The sequence below is a fragment of the Panthera leo genome, chromosome A3 (genome assembly GCF_018350215.1).
Source record: "Panthera leo isolate Ple1 chromosome A3, P.leo_Ple1_pat1.1, whole genome shotgun sequence".
NCBI classification, from domain to species: domain Eukaryota; kingdom Metazoa; phylum Chordata; class Mammalia; order Carnivora; family Felidae; genus Panthera; species Panthera leo.
The window spans coordinates 66,142,326-66,164,652 of NC_056681.1; the positions used below are offsets into that span (position 1 = coordinate 66,142,326).

Consider the following 22,327-nt stretch of genomic DNA (forward strand, 5'->3'; position numbering starts at 1 on the left):
AGTGAATGTCCGTACTCTGCAGCCAGAAGAGACTGATACAGAAGAGTTGAATTCATATCAGAGTGCTACTTTTTTGATTAACAACTTGAGAATGTTTTCATGGCAATGGAATACACACCATTGCTACCACTGCTTATTCCCTTCTCCTTTTGATTACATTTTAGAAACTTGTCTTTTGACCTCAGCTGTGTCAAAAGTGGTATTGTTTGATGGCATCGCATAATCTACTTCTGTTGGTTGTCCTATACATAGTATCTCCATGTACCAAAAAATGCACATTACTTATTATTGGTACTCTTTTAGAAAGGGTTTTTTTTCCCCCCAATCCAGTGTTACTTAGTACTGTTTGAGAAAATCAGGCTGGCTTTGTGGAGATCTCTCTCTGTATTATTCCTTTCCCCATTGATTTGGTTCGCCGACCTCTCTCACCCCCCGTCTTTGTGTGACTTTTTCCTTCCTCATTGTCCCCCCACCTTTTCTTAAAAAGTGTTTTTTTAATACTTCATTGTTTATTTCTTATGTGTTTTACACAAAATTCTGGGTTTATAATATGAAATTAGTTTGGTCTTTTTCAAGATTTGCTTCCTTTTTCAATAGCATTTTTTTTCCAACTAGGAAATGAATACATTTGAATGTAATGTTTTCGAAAATACAGAAAAGGAAAAAAATGAAATTATAATAAAAAAAACCCACCCAAGATAACCCCATTAGTATTTCCTATGCATAATCTCTTTAGTAAATATATGTTTATATGTATATGTGTATGTTGAGGTAAATTTAGATGTACTGTTTTATGTCCATATTCGTTTAATATCCTGAAGATTTCCAAAATTTTAAAAACTCCTGAGACATGGTTTTTAATGTCTTTTTGTTATTCCAGCATATGAAAGTAGCACAAGTTATTTAACAAATTCTCTATTAACTAAACAATACAGTTATTGCCAAATTTTTGCTAAAATAATGTTATGAGGCCTATCTTTTGTATGTAAATCTATGTCCTTACCTGACTATTTTCTTGGAATAAGTTTCTAATTGTGAAACCAATGGTCTAAAGGTATAGTATGTCATTTGTCCTTTAATTTCGTTTGTGGGGTTTTTTTTGGTTAACCAAAGTTTAAAATTTTATATCATTAAGTATTTGGATTTCCTTTTGGTTTCTTTCTTCAGCATTTTGTTTAAATAGGCTTTCCCATCTCTTCTTTGAGAGGTCATATGGTTCCTTCTATTTACTTCATTAAAATTCTCACCCATTCCTTTTATAGGAACATTTGAGATGACTAAATTATAGACCCAGAAGCACAGTTTTCAAGTTTCAGAAAATTTGACTGTTAGCTGTATTTTTATTCCCATTTACTTCCAAACAGAAGGAAAAAAGATGATTAATAATAAACCTATGGTTGAACATTTAGTATAATGATAGTTGATCTAGCCTTATGTACGGGAGTAGAAGGAGGATCTCCAAGTCAATCACAAACTTATAAACTAAGGTCTTTCGTGTGGGTTTCCTGTTGATAATAGCAGAAGAGAGGAGGAACAGTATAAGTTTTGTTTTTCATTGTCTGCTTAAAGGAAGCATATTGATTTTTTTTTGAGAGAGAGAAGTCTTGGCAGTAAAGTCAAAGAGGAGTTTTTTTGTGTGGGTCTTTATATGACAGATACCATTTTTTAGAATATGGAATAATACAGGCCATTTATTTTATAAATTCTTTTTTTTTTTAAGTTTATTTCTCTTTTTTTAGTAATCTCTACACCCAGCGTGGGACTCCAACTCATAACCCGAAGTCAAGAGTCACATGCTTTTCTGACTGAGCCAGCCAGATGCCCCATTTTATAAATTCTTAATAAAAGTTGAGGGTGTAATATTAAGTTGTAATTCCAGTAAAGTATATCTGTAGGAAGTCAAAATAATGCAGACCACATATTGAAGTAATTTGATTAGGTACAGAGCATAGAAAATCTTTGTGGATGGTTTGATATTCCTTAAACTAGGTGTTTGAACATAATAATCAAGATTTCTGAAAATCAGATTTTGACACATATATTTGTGATTTCTAGTTAGAAATAGAAATTGTGGAGTGGTTCATTCACATTAGATCCAAGTATTTAACTGGAAAATTTGACATAGGGGAAAATTAGAGTATTATTATTTGACAGGGTGGAGAATATGAGAATTAACTGTACTTGAAACTGCTTGATTCATCTTTGAAACTATTTAAATTTATTTTTCTCTATTTGTAAAAAGAACCCCCATTTTAAGCTATATTTATGGGAAGTAAATATTCCCTTAACTCTGTAGGAAGGTTTTTTTGGGGGGAGACGGGAGATGGGGGGAGTTTGTATTGACAGAACAGTATGGCTTTTATTAGGTATTTTTGCAGCTAGCACTGACTTGTAGTGTTTGAGCATTAAATCAGCACTTGACTGAAACATGACTAGCTGTGGGTAATGAGACTATTTAGACAGCTCTGTACGTTGGGTGTTAGGATTACACTTTTAATTGGACAATAGTGTGATCAGGAATCAGAACTGTAACTGCTGTGCTGCTGCTAGATCTTAAATAATGTTACTCTCTTTGTGGAATGCTATGCTTTTTTTTTTTTTTTTTAATTCTAACATTAAAAAAAAAAATCAATAGCCCTTTGAGGTTAGTTAATTCAGTTGCTTGTGGAAGAAAGACTACCTGGGTTGGCTAGAGACAGAGGGTTGCTTATCCTCTTCAACATCTCCCATGAAAGACTCCTCACAGATCTCTTCTGGTTGTTTATTTACATTTTTAACTATTTGCAATATTAATTTTTTTCCTAAGAGTTTCGAAGGAATTCTCCTTTTTAGAGAGAGATTCCTTATACACATAAAAACAACCATTTGGTCACGTTTTTTCTCCAAGTGTTACAATTTCAGGTATGTTAGTTACCTTTGTATTCCTAAGTTATGATACTGAGAACTATTGTTTGTTGCTCCTTTGGTGCATAGTCCTTAAAGTATGGAGGAAGTAACTAGATATAGAGTACCTAGACTTTGTTCTTAACTGCTTAAAATCCTGGAATCAATACTATGGAAGATGTTCAGAGGGCAGGGAGTGGAGGAAGATAGGCTAGGTAGCTGTTACAACTCAGACGTGCAAATGATGCTGAAGCCTGAACCTGGAAGAGGGGCAGTGAGATAGAACAGACAGACCTGTCACGGCTATGGGCTGGACTGTAGACCACATTCTTACGGTTCATTGCTCCCTAGGGAAGCACGAAGACAGTGGTAACTCTAGCATATTTTCCCCTTTCCATTTTAATCTCATCCTCTGGAGCATATAGAAGTTAGGACTTTGGTTAAAGGAATTATTTAACAGAAATATCAGTCTGTTTTCTTGCCCTTTAAGGTCATTTTCTTTGTTGCAAGTCATTTAATTTCTGTTTCCACTGTTTGTTGTTAGTATATAGATATATTTGTACTTAGCATATAGATAATATGATTTGATTTGTGTGTTTATCTTGTATCCTGTGACCCTGCTGGAAGGACCATCCTTCCTCCCTTCCTTCTTTGCTTCCTTGCTTCCTTCCTTCCTTCCTTAAGATTCCTTAGGTTTTCTATATGAACAATCACGTCATCTGAGAATGGACAGTTTTATTTCTTCCTTTCCAATTAGTATGCATTTATTTCTTCTTCTAGCCATATTGTGCTGGCTGTCGCTTTTCTTTTCACCCTAAGCTCTTGCTCTGGCCACCAGTGATTAGAAATCACAGTTGTTAGAGTGACTTCTGCCTGGAATGTTTGTCTGGGTTGGTGCTTTCCTGTGCAAAGATTTTTAATTACTGACTCAAAGTCTTTAAGGGTTATGGGCTATTGATTTTTTAATTTCTTCTTGAGTCAGCTTAGGAAATTTATATTTTTTCAAAGAATCTAGCCATTTCTTCTTTTTAAACTTATTGGCTTAAAGTTTTTCATAATGGCCTTTTACCCCATAAATCTTTATTTTATATCTCCGTTTGTTCCCCTTATGTCTTACAGTATTCATCCCTGTAGTTTGTGACCCTAGACTATTGTGCTTTCTAAGGGTTTTGGTCTTCTCTTGATTGGTCAGTGTGTGGGCACACTAACCCCGGGCCCCGTTTCTAACTTGGAGTTTCTAACTGCTATATACTTGGTAAACAGAGAATAAAGTTTGTTTAAAATGCGGGTCAGCTTAGAGTAAATATGTATCAAGCAAGTATTCTCATCTGAGAATGTGAACTTTCAGTATAATGTCTTCCACATGCAGTATCAGTAAATGTTAAAATGAGTATATTTTTAATCATCTTTTCAGCTTATTTGTTTCTCAGCTTTTGATAGATAAGGTTTTATTTCTGTTCTTTTAGCAAGTTAAAGATTTTTTAATTGTCCTCTTTTTTTTAAATAAAATTGTATGTTGTGTGGTAATAGATAACACAAAACTGGGGTGTATTACTTGGAGTTCCTAGTCTGTAATTTTGGTCAAAGTGTTCTTCCTGATATTAGTTTTCGTAAGTGTTTAAATGGTATCCTTATTTGCCTTTACTTCTTCCAAGATCCCTCCCAAATATTCTAAAGAATAGACTGATTTCAAGATGTTTAAATTTTCTTCTTTCTTAAGCTGGTAGAGAATCTAGATCAAAAAAGGAAAGTTGTCCTAATTATGTTTGTTTTCTTTCTTAGATTCATTACAAGCTATCAAATTATTTGAAGACCCTTAGTTTTCTTCAGGCCTAAAATTTGGCATAGAAGAGAGTAGTGCCCTTTAGTTTATACGAGGAGGATACATGTATTCTCAGTAGTTTTAGACAAAAAGTAAAAGGGTAAAAGGAAAGTATTGTTATTAAAAAAAAATCATCTTATTTTAGTCCTTAGAGTCTTTCTTTTTCTTGTGATACTAAACTGCTGGGGTTATAAAATGGTTACCCTTCCTGGAGAAGGAAATGGTCCAGATTACAGTTACTCATTTACCATTAGTAACTGAATATTCTTTGTGAATTATTAGCACCATCACAAGGAGCTCATTGTTAAGCACTTTCCCAAATCAGAGATTCTTTTCTGGATTAAGACTAGCCAGCCTAGTAACTTGCTCTGCCAAATTCTTCAGCAGAGAGTTGTTTTGCTTTGTTGGTGTTTGTTTGTTTGTAGCTGCCTTTTGGTGTTAAGGGAGATGGGGGGACAGGGGTGTTGATGTCACGTGTCTGTATGCATGTAGAGGCAGTATCTACAGTACTAATCACACACTGTCACAGCGCTTAGGGAAGGTGCCTGATTTGCCTAACTGAAGCGGCCTCCCTTGAGGCAAGAGGTGAAGGAAAGACTAACTCACCAATTACCTCTCCATAGACATAAAACAGCTTTGCTTTATGCTACTGTCACCAACATGTACCTTCTCCTGCTTTGGAGTGGTTGTAAAACAAAAGCTACCATTTTTGAGCCCCTGTGATCTACTCAGCTGTACTTACCTTGTATCATGTTATCCTCTTAAAAACCCTTGTAAGAGAGGGCTAATTGTTCCTATTTTTAGATGGAAAGGCTGAGAGTTAGATTTCACACAGCTAGCAGAGTGCTTGAATTTGATTTTCGGGCTCTCTGAAGCTAAAGCATATGTTCGTTGTGTTCCACCACGGTCTGCCAGTAATGCTGGCCAGATAAGAAATGTTTCAGTGAATGGTATATTTGTTAGCTTATTACATAAGATACTTTATCCATGAAAAATGAAGTGTAACTTATTAGGATTTTATGCTCCTCTAGTATGCAGTGTCTATATGGTAATATTGTGGCACTGTTTTTATAGATTAACAAGGAATATTAGAGCAAAAAATAAATGAATGAGGACTATGTTTCTGGGCCTTGCCCAGTACTGTGCAGATTAACTATGTTCAGTTTAGGCTGTAGATGAACTATAGCTTCAACTGCTTTGGAACATTGAAATCCCTGTAGTGTTTCCCAGGAAATAATACAGAAGTTGAAATGGTTAATAGAATTTACAGTCTGACAGATACTGTACATTGACAGATACTGACATTTTGCCATGACCCAGAACTGAATGGGAGAATTATTTAAAAGTTAAAACTTTATGCTAGATAGTACTGGTAGCATTTTTGAAGCCTCCTGTCTTTTGAGTGTCTCACATGTGAAAGGCTTTAATAGATGTGGTTTCTGATCCTCATATCCAACCCAGGAGGTAGGTGTTGTTATCCTCATTTTACCAAGAGGGACATTTAAGTTCAGAAATTCATCCAAGTATGAATACATCCAAGTTCGCAGCATTCTAAAGTGGTAAAGCTGGACTTGAACCTTGTATCCTGCTCCACTTCCTCATAGACTGTCTCATGCCTGTGCCCTTTACATTATGCTGCTGGAAGCAAAGGGCAGGCAGCATCTCTGCAAGTGATTTGGGTTTAAGAATGGGATTTTGATGGCCTGCAGCACCCTCCTACACACTGGAAGTTAGAATTGTGTGAGTAAAATTTGAGAAACGGAGATACAAATTTTATTTACTTGTTTTTTTATTAGAAATAGCCCTTCAAGGCGCCTGGGTGGCTCAGTTGGTTAAGCGTCCGACTTCAGCTCAGGTCATGATGTCACAGTTCATGAGTTTGAGCCCTGCGTCGGGCTCTGTGCTGACAGCTCAGAGCCTGGAGCCTGCTTCAGTTTCTGTGTCTGCCTCTCTCTGCCCCTCCCCTGCTTGTGCTCTGTCTCTCACTCTTAAAAATAAACATTGAAAAAATTAAAAAAAAAAAAAAAAAAAAGAAATAGCCCTTCAGTTATCTTTTTGAAGAAAGTATTAATGTAGTCTGACACTGTGACTTGACTCTTAATTTGATGTCCCCTTTTTCTTCTTTTTTTAAATGGGCTACTGTAGGGGCGCCTGGGTGGCTCAGTCAGTTAAGCCTCCGACTTCGGCTCAGGTCATGATCTCGCGGTCCGTGAGTTCGAGCCCCGCATAGGGCTCTGTGCTGACAGCTCAGAGCCTGGAGCCTGTTTCGGATTCTGTGTCTCCCTCTCTCTGACCCTCCCCCATTCATGCTCTGTCTCTCTCTGTCTCAAAAATAAATAAACGTTAAAAAATATATATTTTTAAAAAAATTAAAAAAAAATGGGCTACTGTATTTCTCTTAATATGCAGGAAGAAATGTAAGAATTTCTTAAATTTCATCTCTTGAAATTAGGCATGTGGTTTCAAACACATTCTTAACTGACTGTTGCTAGTATTCTAGAAAAGTAGAACCTATTTACATAGATCCATTAGTTTGAATAATGTCAGAACATTTCTGAGTGGCACACAAGCCTATACAAAGGGTTAGGACTTTCATAGTAGATAGGCATACATATTTCTTTTGTAAATGAAGAAGTTATACAAATAATGAAACAATGGCAAAAGAAACATGTGAACTACAAAAAATACATAGTTTTCTTATATAAAACATCAGTTTTCTTGTTACTTCCATTTTACCCCACCACCACATTTGTACCATGAAGCCTGGGGAGAAACATGGATGCTTTAGAACATGTAAAACATTCACAGTAAGCCTGTGAATATACCTTTTACTCAGCATTCTTTTGGTCAGATTATTGTTTCACTCATTACAATTAAAATGGAACAAGCGGTAGTTTTCTTTTCAGTATGTATGTGTTAGCTTTGTCAACTTTTTTTAAAAAATATTTTTAATGTTTATTTTTGAGAGAGAGAGAGGAAGGGAGGGAGCAAGGAGGGGCAAAGAGAGAGGGAGACACAGAATCTGAAACAGGCTCCAGGCTCTGAGCTGTCAGCACAGAGCCCAACGTGGGGCTCGAACTCACGAACTGTGAAATCATGACCCAAGCCGAAGTCGGAGGCTTAACCCACTGAGCCACCCAGGTGCCCCCATAGCTTTGTCAACTTTTAATATCAGTTCCACCCTTGTTCTGTAATAGTTGAAGAAATATAGAAATGATATATTCCTATAGGTTTTAAAGAGCTTTGTCATAACACTACCTGGATTTAGAGTTGTTAGTGTACAGTTCTAAGCTGTATTCAAGAAGAGCTAGAAAACCTGAACAGACTGATAATAATGGAAGAAACTTACATCCAGGATATTACTAATCTCTCTGTTGTATTCATTTCTGCATCTATAAAGTTGAGATCATTTTTTCTCGCGGGGTTGTTGGGAGAAGCAAAATTTTTATATCAGTACCTGGCACATGGTTAGCATTCAGTAATGGAAATCATCCTCAGCCATCCTTGTCACCACTGTTCTTTTGTTCAGCTTGCTAGACGTTTGTTTGTTTGATGTTTTATTGCTTACTTCAAAGACTCTTGGATTTATTTGTTGGTTCAAAAAACATAGCTGCTAGACATTTTTCTCTTTTACTCATCTGATCCCATCTCTGACATAGCTAATTAAATAAAAATACATTTTTCAAGAAATGAGAAGGGCTATAGCCACCAACGTGAAGGAGATTTTTTTAATTATTAAAGAATCTTATGTATAGCTTCTTGTATAAAAAAGAACATATACTAACATAACCAGTGGTTATCTCTGAGTGGTGGAATTTCAGGTGAGGTTAGACTTGTTTTGATATGTTTATATAGTGCTTTAATTCTTCCTTAATATGTATATGTTTCATTTTTATAAGAAATAGTTCCCATTTTTTTTGCTGTTATGCTCTAGGAACCATCCATATACCTTTATCATTACAAATTTAAGATTATCCTCTTAAGGTATTGTTTCCCTAAGTTGTTCCATAGAATAACCATTAGTTTTAGTAAATATAATATCAAAGGTGTTATAATGTGTTATATCAGAGGTGGCCAAGTATGTCCCTTAGGGCAGGTCTGGTTTGCCACTTGTTTTTGTACAACCCTTGAGGGTAATGATAAATTTTACATTCTTAAATGGTTGAAAAAGAAATCAGAAGAAAAAGAATTTTGTCGCAAGTGGAAATGACATGAAATTTGAATTTCATTGACCACAAATAAAGTTTTATTGACATGCAGTCGTACTTACTCATTTACTTATTTTCTGTGGCTATGTTCAGGCTATAATGGCAGAGTTCAGTAGTTGCCACAGAGAATGTATGGGCTGGAAAACCTAAAATACTTATTATATGGCCCTTTTACAGAAAAAGTTTTGTCGACACCTGTACTACATTGGAGAAATCTGTTTAGAGTTTTGTTCTGGTTGTTGGTTTTTGTGTTTTTTTGTTTTTGTTTTGTTTTTTTTTTTTTAACTCTGCCTGCTTTAGGGTAACCATCTAGTTTAAAATCTATAATTTCCAAATTAAAAGTAAGAGCATTTTGATAAATACCCCCAAATTTCCATGCAGAAAAAAATCTCTAATATATGAATACGTTGTTTTCTTAATGGTCTATAATTTTCAGTTTTGGATTCCTCTTTTACTTAAGAGTTATATTTTCCTAGTGGTTTTTTTGTTTGTTTAATACCTGGTTATTAATTCCCATTGTGGCCAAAATGTGGCCTGTATAATTTAAAATTTTTCCTGTTATACAATGTATCATGCACAGGAAAGAGTGAATAAAATGTAAGTGCAGTCTGAAGAACTGTTAATAAATAAAACCATGTACTCATCACCCAGTCTAAGAAATAGAAATTACCAGTGTTTTATTTATTTATCTGTTTGTTTTCTTTTTAAATTTTGTAATGTTTATTTTTGAGAGAGAGAGACAGAGCACAAGCAGGGGAGGGGCATAGAGAGAGGGAGACACAGGATCGGAAGCAGGCTTCAGGCTCTGAGCTGTCAGCACAGAGTCCAAAGTGGGACTGGAACTCACAAATTGCGAGATCATGACCTGAGCTGAAGTCGGATGCTTAACCAACTGAGCCACCCAGGCGCCCCATGTTCGTTTATTATGTAAAGTAGTCTCCATGCCCAATGTGGAGTTTTGAGCTCACAATCCTGAAATCAAGATTTGCATGCTTTACTGCCTAAGCCAACCAGCACCCCCCAACCATGTTAGCTCCCTAAGTGCCTCTTTCTAATTCTGTATCCTTCCCCTCAATAGGGAGCCATTTCCCTGGTTTTTACATTTTTATTATATATCTAGGTATGCCTAAACAATATATTTGGGGGTTTGCCTGTTTAAAAGGTAAATTGATTCATCATGTAGGTATCATCTATATCCTTTCTTTCTCTAAGCATTATGTTTTTGAGATTCACATATAGATGCAAACAACCGTAGTTTATCATGCCTGCTATACGTATAGTAATGCATTATATGAACGTACATTTATGGACCAATGAAGCTTCACTTAGATATCTCAATAACTGTCTTAACTACAGCATTTCCTAACTTAAAGTTGTTACTCTCTCCAACCCTCAGTTACCAAACTGTTCTGTCTGTTGTGTTTCCTGTTTCTGTCATGGCATCTCTATACTCCCAATTCCCAAGCCAGAAACTTGGCAGTTATTTTTGATATCTGCCTCTTTTTCATTCCTCATTTCCAATCAGTCATTACTCCTATAGATTTGACTTCTCAACATTTCATATTCATGTTTACCATCACCATCCTAGTTGAGCTCCTACTTGTCTGCTGCAGTAGTCTTCAGTGCAGTATTAGCATTCTGTCTTATTCTCATTTCATTGATTCCAAAGTTCACCAGCCTCACCTATACACTCGTCTTTTCACTTGCCAGTCTCTGCTCATGTAGCCATTACACAGGCCATGCTCACTCCTGCTTTGGGACTTTTGCAAATGCTGTTCCCTCTGCCTATAGAACCGTCCTGATTCATCTGTCAGGACAAAATTTTGAACTATCACCTCCTCAGAGAGACGTTGTCTTTGCTCACCATCACCATAAACTAGGTCGTGTCTCTACTCCTAGGGCTTTGTACTACACCCTCTTGGCACTACTGTAAATTTTAATTAAATGGTTATTGAGGAAGACCTCTTATCTGATTCACTTAGGACCAGTGGCCTACAAAGTGTAATAAAGGAAGAAGTCATAAGAAGGGATACATACCTTAAATATTTTACTCTAATTTCAAGAATAAGACTGCATGTTCATTTGCCAGATTTTTTATTAAGGGCCAAGATCTTTTCTTTGAGAGTAGGTTCACTAGTTGCAGTTCCATATTACTTATCTTGTAGAAACCATATCCTGTATGTATCATCTAAGATTTCCAGTTTGGGTTTTTTAGGTAGAACAAGAATTCAGACTCTGATCATGCATTCTGACTTTAGAATTCCTTGTAGATCTTTGCAGTATTTTTTCTGATTTTTTTTCTTTTACTATTTTCTTGCTTATACCTATTTCAACAGTGGTATCTCCCTTTTATTATTTCAGAGTCCTTCAACTCAGTCTTCCCCATTCCTCCACATTTCAGTAGGTTAATTAACAATTAAATCACATTGTTACAATAATAAGTATAAATAACATGGACAGTGTTGGAAGCTAACATAACTGACTCTGTAAAAGTATAACTCAACTGGTGGGAACAGAAGTATCTGGGTGTGCTAGATCATTGGACCTCACATTTAAAAAATATTTTTTTAATTTATTTATTTTGAAAGAGAGTGAACAGGGGAGGGGCAGAGAGAGAGGATGAGAAAAGATCCCAAGCAGGCTCTGCACTGTCAGCACGAAGCCTGATGTGGGGCTCAAACTCACGAACCGTGAGATCATGACCTGAGCCGAAATCAAGAGTCATAACGCTTAACTGACTGAACCACCCAGGCGCCCCTGGGCCTCACAGTTTTCGAGTGCACGTGTACATGGTCTACTGTATTAATATATTATGTGTGTTGTAAAAGTGTAAAGTATATAAGGTTGAATTATATGACCATCTATTACCCACAAAACATGATATTAAATACCAGTATAAAAGGTAAACAGGCATCCAGTTAGATAACACAAACCATGTCACAAGAGAGTGTATAAATTACAATTAAAAAATAACATTTTTAAAAGCCCAAATGGTTCCCAGATTCTTTACGGGACTACAGCTATGACAGCCATACATCCCTGGATTTCCGTTTTACTCTTAATATTAAACACTGTATCATCTCTTTCTAAAAACTATTGAAGTGCCACCAAAATATCTATCAAAGCTCATTTCTCCTGAACCTCCTCTTGTACCTGAATTTGGCACAAAAATACTTTAATCAGTCCCTGTTGTCTTGATTTTTGTTATTGTGACTGAAGGGCTTTTTTCACTGGACAGATATTACCATGAGTAAAGTAGTCTAAATAGACTAAGAGGAGGGAGATAGATAGCGGAGGGATGTGGGTTGGGTTATATTCCCCTTCTTTACCCACTATTGTGTGCCATGTAGTCTTAAAACTTGTTGAATTTAATTTATTTCTAATAAAGTATGAATTAAGTCCCATTGAAATGAACCCCAGGAACTGTTTAAATTATTTTGTTTTGTGGAAATTTTGTAACATATACTGCTTGACATTAAGAGGGCCATTGACTATAGTCCTTAATTTTTTTTATATATGTAAATTTTTGTAGTAATGGAATTTGACCTCTGATTTTCTATAATTTTGATTTATAGCTTATCCTGTTAGATATCATTTTTCAACAAAAGCTCTTTAACTTACAATAGTTATAAAACCAGTTTTAAATTGTGATTGTCCTTGGGGGAAGGAATGACTTTTTAGGAATTTGCTTTGGATCATTTTAAGGACAGCTATGCAGGTGTAAAAATGTGAATGAAGTCTTATAATGGATGATGAACTTGTAATCTAGAGTCAGTACATAGGAAATTTAACACTTTTTTAGTCCTGTGTAACTTTATATAAAGCCCTAAAGTAATGGACTTGTAAGTTAGGCCTCAGAGTTTCAGCTAAATACATTTCCAAAAATTAACAACAAAACAAACAGAAGAACCTCAAAACTGACATTGTAAATATTAAGATAGTTGAAATGCTTTCCTGATTCTTCTTACATGGACTCATCTGTGAATCACTATCAGTATTTTTTTCTTTGCAGTATTACAGCCACCCACATAACATTCCCCATGTCAAGAAAAATCTACTTTCTATCCCCAAGGGATGTGGAAGCATAATAGTCTTTCTTTAAATTAGAATATTTTGTCACGATGCAGTCTAGCAACAGTCTCCAGATTAGGAATGGGAATTCACTAAATTTCATGCTCTGTGAAAATGAAACCGAGGTTCAGTGTTAGAAACAGCCTTCTATAACCTGGCAAGTCCATGTTTTCTACATGTCCCATTTGTTTTTACAGCTTATAAAGAGCCGTATAAGGAGATAATAAGTGGTTTTAAGTTTGGTTGCTTTCTAAAATGGACATTTTCCAGGTATAGCTGAAATAAATAGCTACAGAATTTATCTTATAAACATGGAGAAGAGAGACTTTTGGACTTCTTGAATACTACTCTTCTGATGTCCACAGTGACATACTCTAGACCGAGGTCAGTAAACTTTCTCTGTAAGAGGCCAAATAGAAAATATTTCAAGCTTTGCAGGCTACATGTGGTCTCTGTCAAATATTCTTTGTGGATTTTTTGTTTTTGTTTTTTTATCCCTCTAAAACTGTAAAAACCATTCTCAGCTAGGGTCCATACAGAAACAGGCCACAGGCCAGATTTGGTCTTTGGGCTATCATTTGCTGACCCCTAATCCAGATCAGTACTTTGCAGCAGAAATATAATTTGGACTATATGTGTAATTTTTAATATTTTTAGTAGGCACATTTAAAAAGTAAAAGGCAGGGGCACCTGGGTGGCTCAGCTGGTTAAATGTCTGAATCTTGATTTTGGCTCAGGTCATGATCTCACAGTTTGTGGGTTCAAGCCCTGCGTCGGACTCCAAGCTGACAGTGCAGAGCCTGCTTGGGGTTCTCTCTCTCGCTCTCTCTGCCTCTCCCCTGCTCATGCTCTTTCTCTCTCTGCCCCAGCCCCGCGCATGTACACACATGTACTCTCTCTCTTTCTCAAAATAAATAAATAAACATTTGAAAACATCATTCAGGGGCACCTGGGTGGCTCAGTCAGTTAAGTGTCTGACTTCGGCTCAGGTCATGGTCTCGTAGTTCGTGTCAAGCCCCACGTCGGGCTCTGTGCTAACAACTCAGAGTCTGGAGCCTGCTTCAGATTCTGTGTCTCCCTCTCTCTCTGCCCCTCCCCAACTCATGCTCTGTCTCTCTGTCTCTCTCTCTCTCAAAAATAAATAAACATAAAAAAACAAAACAAACTTCGGGGCTCCTGGGTGACTTAGTTGGTTAAGCATTCAACTTAGCTCAGGCCATGATCTCACGATTCGTGAGTTCAAGCCCCGTGTCAGGCTCTGAGCTGTCAGCACAGAGCTCTGACAGCTCGGAGCCTGGAGTCTGCTTCAGATTCTGTCTCCCTCTCTTTCTGACTTTCCTTCACTCATGATTTCTCTCTCTTTCTCTCTCTCTCTGTCTCAAAAATAAACATTAAAATAAAATTTTAAATAAGCTGCTGGCACTTATCCTTAAAAAGAAAAAACCTCATTCATAAAAAAGTAAAAAGCAGATGAAATTAATTTTAATAATATATTTGGCTAGTTATATCCAAACTATTTATCATTTTAATATATGGCACCAGCCACATTTCAGGGGCTCAATAACCCATGTATTGGACAGCACAGCTCTAGATGACGAGCTACTGTGAGGGCTGTGAACTGGTGCCAGTGTTATTTGTTAACAGTCTGGGACAAGTTAAGTATAGGAATTAAAAAGAAGCATTTAAAATATTCTATAGCTATTTGATAGTTATTTTATGTCTATTCAATCTAATAAGATTGGCACTTGTGTTTCATACGTCTTTTTTCACATTTCACTTTTCTAATGTATTCTTAGAATGTCTTACAAAAGAATCGATTTGTGAAATTAAAAAGAAACTGCCTCTTCATTCTGGGTAGTTTAAGAGGCACTACTGTAGATAGTCTTTCCTAAGATTCCATAGGCCTCTTGTGTACATGGCAAAAATGAAACGAAGAGAACCAGTGATGAGATTGTGGTGGGTGGTGTACTTAGTACTGCTGCCATCCCTCCAGCCGCTACAGAGCAGTGTCCTCCTACCTACGTCTTTCAGAGCTACCATTGGAGCCCATGGCTGGAGTAGGTCAGTGGTTTTCCGGCTCGACTCTAGGATCACCCAGGAGCTTCTAAAAAACAGCAGTGTCCAGGCCCATCTCCAGACCAATTGAATCACAATCTCTCGGGAGGTGGCCTGTGTATCATGTAGTGTAAAGAGCTTTCCGGGTGATTATATTATGCAGCCAGTGTTTATTGTGTGGATCCTTCACCCCAGGAAAAAAAAAATTTGCTGTTTTCTCCATTTGGAAAGAATCACTAATCTGGGTAGGGGGTTTTCTGTGTGGTGTACTATTCACTCTCTGTAACAGTGAAAAGAGGGCTTTCCAGTTAAATATGTCAGGTTGAACATTGGCATGTTAACTTTATTCACTCCCGGAACCTCACTAAAATTAAAGGAATAAAAAAGGTATAAGGGGGGCACCTGGGTAGCTCAGTTAGTTGAGCGTCCGACTCTTGGTTTAGGCTCAGATCATGATCCCAGGGTCGTGGGATCGAGCCCCACATTGAGAGAAGATTCTCTCTTTCCCTCTCTCTGCCTCACCCCTGCGCGCTTGTGTGTGTGCTCTCTGTTTCAAATAATAATTTAAAAAGAAGGCATAAGGCATAAACCCATAAGAAAGCAAATGAGAGACTGAAGTAATAATAAGCCTGATTGATCAACTGGTTTTCAGTAGAAGCAGGTAGCTAGAAATTAACAGAATGGAGAAAACAGATATAAATGGCTGCAGACAGAGATATTAAAAATAAGCAAAGCAATCTATAGTGCTGGCTCAGAAATTAGAGGAACCAGTTAGCTCAGAAGGTAAGGGTGAAATATGAAGCTGAACATAGGAGTATTGGAAAGTCTGTATGTTTCAGATTCACACATGCCCTCCTTTACCCTTAGCAGTCAGGAGACTACTGCTGTTTTTTACCAGGGTAAAACTAGAGGTTAGAGTTTGGAGAAATTTAATCTAAGAGGTCCAGTCAGGACTGAAGTGGAGTATCTTTTGAAAATAAGGACACCTTTTTAAAAATAAGGACTAAGCAAAAGTCTGAATATTGTGGTTAAAACCCTACTATTCTCCTTGCCCTGTTCTCAGAACATGGCAGTCAGGTGGACATGTCCCAGAGAGGAAATTGGAGTATTTCTCTCCAGGGTAAGCAGCCAGGAGACAAGACTTACAGATCCTGGCATTTGTGGATTTCATAATAAAAAACCAACTCATTGCCTCCTCACCTCGTAGGGAAAGCCAGTCATTTTACAAGTACCCAACCCAACCTCCTGCACCATCACGTAGACAGAGCTTCTGATCAGCGTGTTTGTGGCCGCATCATCTGTGATGGACGGCTGGGACTCATCAGACACTTGTGGAAAGCCTCCAAAATAAAAAACAGAGACCTAAAGATTTAAGGAGAAAAAAGAAAGAAACAGATAAAAACATTTAAAGTGTTAAAAAAAGAAGAAAACATTTGAAAAATTTGTATCCTCTGAGAAATGAAATATTCATCCAAGAAGCTAGAATAGAATGTTATTAAAAAGAACATTCAGAGAATAAGAAAAACGGTCTTGGAAATTAAAGCTGTGATAGGAAACATTCTAACTGCAGTAGAAGTGTTGCAAAGTGATGCACCAAAGAAATCTTCCAGACGGTAGAAAAGAAAAAGAAATGCAATGTTGAAAAGAAAATATATATAATCAGAAGATGAATCTAAGAGATCTGCTGTCTAACAAAAGGACTTTTAGGAGGGTGGGACGGGGGCAGTGGAAAGGACATGGAAAGGACACAATGAATGTAAAAAAGGCCCAGGCTAAGGATAAAAAGAAGAAACCACAACTTCTCACAAAATAAAAACAGGTCACATAAGAGGAGACCAGGAATTGCTGTGATCATGGGCTTTTCACCTTTTGCCCCTCTGTATATTAACTGCTATATACCTAGCAGTATGCTTATAATAAAGAATAATCTGAAAGTGTATTTTATGATTTCATAGGCATAAATTCTCTATGTTGGCATCATTATTAGTCCAAGAGCCCTTTCTGTAAGAAACTAGAATGAAGCTATATAAAGCTTATTTTTTATTGTTGTCTTAGCCCTAGTCAGCGTCTTGAAAATCCAGCTATTTATCACAAAGAGCATTAGGCACAGTTGTAGAAAGGTCAGCTCTAATGCCTGTCACCACTGTAAGAAAAACATTCCAGCAGGATTGTAAACTAGGAAGAGTAAAACATAATGAGATAATAAACATGAACAAAACAAAATTCTGGGGAAAAAAGTACCATACTCATTAAATGGCAAAATAGAAAGAAAGAACTTTAAAAAAAAAAAAAAAAGTTTCTGCTATCCTTTGGTGACAATACCACTTGATTTTAAATTTACATTTTTCCATTTCTTCTAATGTTGACTTCTAGGTTATTGAAGGAGACAGTGTGACTGTCAGTGTTAGAGTCGTAAAATAATTTGTAAAGTGTGATAATCTGCTTTTGATTTTTTTTTAAAGGAACAAAAATAAAGAAGCCAAATTGCATATTTTTTATTTGTTTTGTTAATTACTGCAGTATCATAGCTTTTTCTATTACTCTGTTATCTCTAGGCTTTTCCAGGATTAAGAATTGGGAAGCTGAAAGACACCTTTCCTTTTAAATCCAAATATTCTCTTTCTTTCCTCCTATTTTCTTTTCTACTCAAACTGCTTCTTCAAGATTGTGGATAAAATTCAATACATTGCAGAATAGGAAGGGAGGATACTGAATTTTTACAAGTGGTTTATCTGTAAGCTGTAGGTTGCCAGATGAGTGGAGTATAGCAGTTGGTAAGTGAAGTCAGGAAGATTAGTACTTAAAGATTTTTGAACTAATTTTAATGTGTTACACAAATGTCCTGATTTCAACTTCAGAGTAGTTGAATACAGATATGTTTCAACAATACAGAACATATCTTCCCTTTGTAGTACTTGAGCCAGTGCCTGAATTAGTTGTAGTAAGGAGACCAAAGTCGGTGTCATAATGACATTAGGTTGATGCGTGGGAAAAAGAAACCAGAGTTTAATTGGGAGGGTTTGTTTCCTTTCCCATGAGATCTGAGTATTCTGTCTGAAAGGAAATGGTGAGTGAGGACTAGTTTGACTAGTGGTGCTGTGAGTGCCATGAAAGGGCCAGAGACCTTACCACTACCAGCATTGTTTGCCTCACCACTTTAGCAGGGCAAGGGAGGGCAGATTCCTGACCCGCATCACTGAAATTTCCAACGATAAGGGGGGGGGGGGGGGGGGGGGGGGGGGGGGGGTGTATGGGAACTGCCTGTTTTGTTCGCACATACCACCTAACTTAGTGTTCTCTCTTCCTATTTTGTCTTTAGATCTTATAATCAATGGATAAAGTGGGGAAGATGTGGAATAACTTCAAATACAGGTGTCAAAATCTCTTCGGTCATGAGGGAGGGAGCCGTAGTGAAAATGTGGACATGAACTCCAGCAGATACCTGTCTGTTAAAGAGAGAAACATCAGTATAGGAGACTCAGCTCCTCAGCAACAAAGCAGTCCCTTAAGAGAAAATGTTGCCTTACAACTGGGATTAAGCCCTTCAAAGAATTCTTCAAGGAGAAACCCTAACTGTGCCACTGAAATTCCTCAGATTGTTGAAATAAGCATTGAAAAGGATAATGATTCATGTGTCACCCCAGGAACAAGACTGGCAAGAAGAGATTCCTACTCTCGGCATGCCCCATGGGGTGGGAAGAAAAAACATTCCTGTTCTACAAAGACACAGAGTTCATTGGATACTGATAAAAAGTTTGGTAGAACTCGAAGCGGACTTCAAAGGAGAGAGAGGCGGTATGGCGTAAGCTCGGTGCACGATATGGACGGCATGTCCAGCAGAACTGTGGGAAGTCGCTCTCTGAGACAGAGGTTGCAGGATACGGTGGGCTTGTGTTTTCCCATGCGAACTTACAGCAAGCAGTCAAAACCCCTCTTCTCTAATAAAAGAAAAATACACCTTTCTGAATTAATGCTTGAGAAATGCCCTTTTCCTGCCGGCTCAGATTTAGCCCAAAAATGGCATTTGATTAAACAGCATACAGCCCCTGTGAGCCCACACTCAACGTTTTTTGATACATTTGATCCATCCTTGGTTTCTACAGAAGATGAAGAAGATAGACTTCGAGAGAGAAGACGGCTTAGTATTGAAGAGGGGGTTGACCCTCCTCCCAACGCACAAATACATACGTTTGAAGCCACCGCACAGGTTAATCCGTTATATAAACTGGGACCAAAGTTAGCTCCTGGAATGACCGAAGTAAGTGGGGACAATACTGCAATTCCACAAGTTAATTGTGACTCAGAAGAGGACACTACTACCCTGTGTCTACAGTCTCGGAGGCAGAAGCAACGTCAGGTGTCTGGAGATAGCCATGCCCACGTTAGCAGACAGGGAGCTTGGAAAGTCCATACACAGATTGATTACATACACTGCCTCGTGCCTGATTTGCTTCAGATTACAGGGAATCCCTGTTACTGGGGAGTGATGGACCGTTACGAAGCAGAAGCCCTCCTTGAAGGAAAACCTGAAGGCACATTCTTGCTCAGGGACTCTGCGCAAGAGGACTACCTCTTCTCCGTGAGCTTCCGGCGCTACAACAGGTCCCTGCACGCCCGGATTGAACAGTGGAACCACAACTTTAGTTTTGATGCCCATGACCCATGTGTATTTCACTCCTCCACTGTAACAGGACTCTTAGAACATTATAAAGATCCCAGTTCTTGCATGTTTTTTGAACCATTGCTTACTATCTCACTAAACAGGACTTTCCCTTTTAGCCTGCAGTATATCTGCCGTGCTGTAATCTGTAGATGCACTACATATGATGGAATTGATGGGCTGCCTTTACCATCAATGTTGCAGGATTTTTTGAAAGAGTATCATTATAAGCAAAAAGTTAGAGTTCGCTGGTTAGAACGAGAACCGGTCAAGGCAAAGTAAACTCTCCTGCCCCCAAAGGGCATTAACTAGATCTGCTTTTATGTGCATCAGACAGTACACCTATAGCAAGCACACGTATCAGTGTTAGGTTTTTTCAGTACAGTATGTAGGCTTAGTGTTAGTATCTGTCAGATGCAGTCTGCTGTTAGTCAGGTGAATGTGGTGCCTGTTGAGACAACAGAAGACAGCTACAGGTGTTCAGTGAGGCTACAAAAACACTTTGTCGATTGAGCTAACGGTTTGGTTTTTAATGACTGTAGTAATTGAGTGAGGCAACTCTGGGGCATTTGCTATGAAGAATTCTATTTCTTACTGAAGAACAAATTATTAATATTGGATGAGTATTTCAACAGTGTGACTAATGTTTGAAATTGTTATTTTTTCTAAGAATTTTTCTATAACCTTCCAAAAGTAGTGATGTTTGTAGTTACTATAAATCAAGCTTTGGAAGTCCAAAAAATAAAGACTGCCTTCCTTTGAGAAAAAAAAAAAATGCAATTTTCTGGCCACAAGGGCATAGTGCAGTTCACTTAAGTGTTGATGTAGTTTATAGTCAGTCCCCTGTCTCTTCTGCAAAAGGTACTGTTAAATAAACCAGGTTTTCTAAATAGTTCTTAAAATTTCAGGCTTACAAAGTTGGTAGTAGAATTTTATTTAAAGGCCTTAGGTATTTTTTTTTTAATGAGTGCTTTAACTTAAAACACATTGGGAATAGCTGCAGTGTAGTCCTGTGTGTGATTTTTTTTTTAAGTTAATACACGCATTCTAATCATTCATTAGTTAAAGTTGGATCTTTCTGTGCCCATGATGAGTTTGTGAACCATGAAGGAAATGAGACTAGAAGATGCCCAACCAAGTCAGATAACAATAACTACAGTGGTTGCTGATGTTGACATTATTGTTAAACTGTAATGAACAGTTTGGATGGCAGTATTTATATCTTTGTTGTAAACTCTCGTAGCTGAATTGCTTAAGTACAATTTATAGAATTTCAGTGCAGTTAATTTCTAATGGAAAATCTGAAACCTACATTGCAGATTTAAAAGGTACTGTACAACCATTGTATCTGTAAATAACTTTACTTAGCACCTTTTTGTCACTTAGAATAGTATGCAATACTACTTGAGTGAGCTATTTTGGAAGTAATACCAAGTTCTAGTGTTTGCTTCTTAGTAACGAACTGAATTTACAGTTCTGTCCTAGACATTTTGCACTAGTCGAATCCATTCTTGTGTCTTTTTGTTCATGTGCTCTGTACCACTGGTGAGTGCTCCTTGGTTTCCTTACCTGCTGCTACAGAAAGTTCTTTTACATCCTGATGGCTATTGCCAAGGCTACAAAAAAAGAAAAGCTATATTTGTATGCAACACTAACCCTTTGACTGCTAATGTATGTTTCTGCTTGCTGTGCCTTGTTATGGCTGCTTTTTTGTGCTAATAAAGTACGTTTGGTGTTCTCCTTGTATATCTGCTGTTTTATACATTTGCAACAATTTCTCTTATAAATGCAATGGTATTGGGGTTTTTAAACAGGCATTACCTGACAACCTACTATAGTTAATGCAGAATTACTGTACAGTCTAATATTGACTTATTCTGAGTAAGCAGACTCTAAATTTAATGCTATTCATCTTTCCAATCATAATCGCATACACTGTGGAGCAGTATCTATAGTTACTGCACATTACTGTACAGTTTAGATTATAACACAAAATGAACAGAGAAATATTGACTAACCTATTGATTTCTCTGCTTATAAATGAAAGATTGAAGCTATCAATGACGGTTATAATAAATGAAGATCTTTAGTCTCCCACTTTATCAGAAACAAGTTAAATGAAGTCTTGTGAACTAAGAATATATCAGTGCCATTTATTGGTTTGGGGACCATTTTTATTAGTCATAAATGCCCAAAATGTAGAACTTTAACCAAAGACTTGTCCATTTTTAAAGCAAAATGGGGATTGAGGGGACTTATAATTCCTGTTATTTCTAATAGAAGTCCCTGAAGAACATATACCAAAGTGTTCGAGAACGTCATCCAAACCTACTTTAAAGCATTATGTGCAATTAAGTTGTTACGACATAATTATATTGCATAACTGTTGGGTCCGTTTTCTTGAGCTTATAATGTATCTGGAAAATAATCTCTTGGAAAAGAAAAAAAGTCCTTACTGATTATTGGAGAAAGATTATATATGCAAGCAAGATCTTGTTTTAAAGAGGAAACTTGAAACTCCAAGAAAACACTTGATGTTTTATATGCTTGTAGCAAATTGATGTTCTAATTGTAGTTTTGTAGAAAATATTAATGCTTTTATGTATTTCAGAACTTTCATATGTTAAA

At 37.1% G+C, this 22,327-nt stretch overlaps 1 protein-coding gene across 3 annotated transcripts in view; it reads left to right on the top strand.

The window, feature by feature from the left end:
* SOCS5 (suppressor of cytokine signaling 5) overlaps positions 1 to 21,445 on the top strand; it is a 63,246-nt gene extending 41,801 nt beyond the window's left edge. For 2 of the 3 annotated variants that reach the window (XM_042932191.1, XM_042932193.1), the window contains one exon: positions 18,359 to 21,445. In XM_042932191.1, the coding sequence (XP_042788125.1) occupies positions 18,371 to 19,981 (1,611 nt within the window). In that variant the 5' untranslated portion in view covers positions 18,359 to 18,370 and the 3' untranslated portion in view covers positions 19,982 to 21,445. Of the gene's footprint in view, positions 1 to 6,344; positions 6,446 to 18,358 lie in introns of those variants that run through there. The other variant, XM_042932194.1, reaches the window with a different exon arrangement.
* The last annotated feature ends 882 nt before the right edge of the window (positions 21,446 to 22,327 follow it).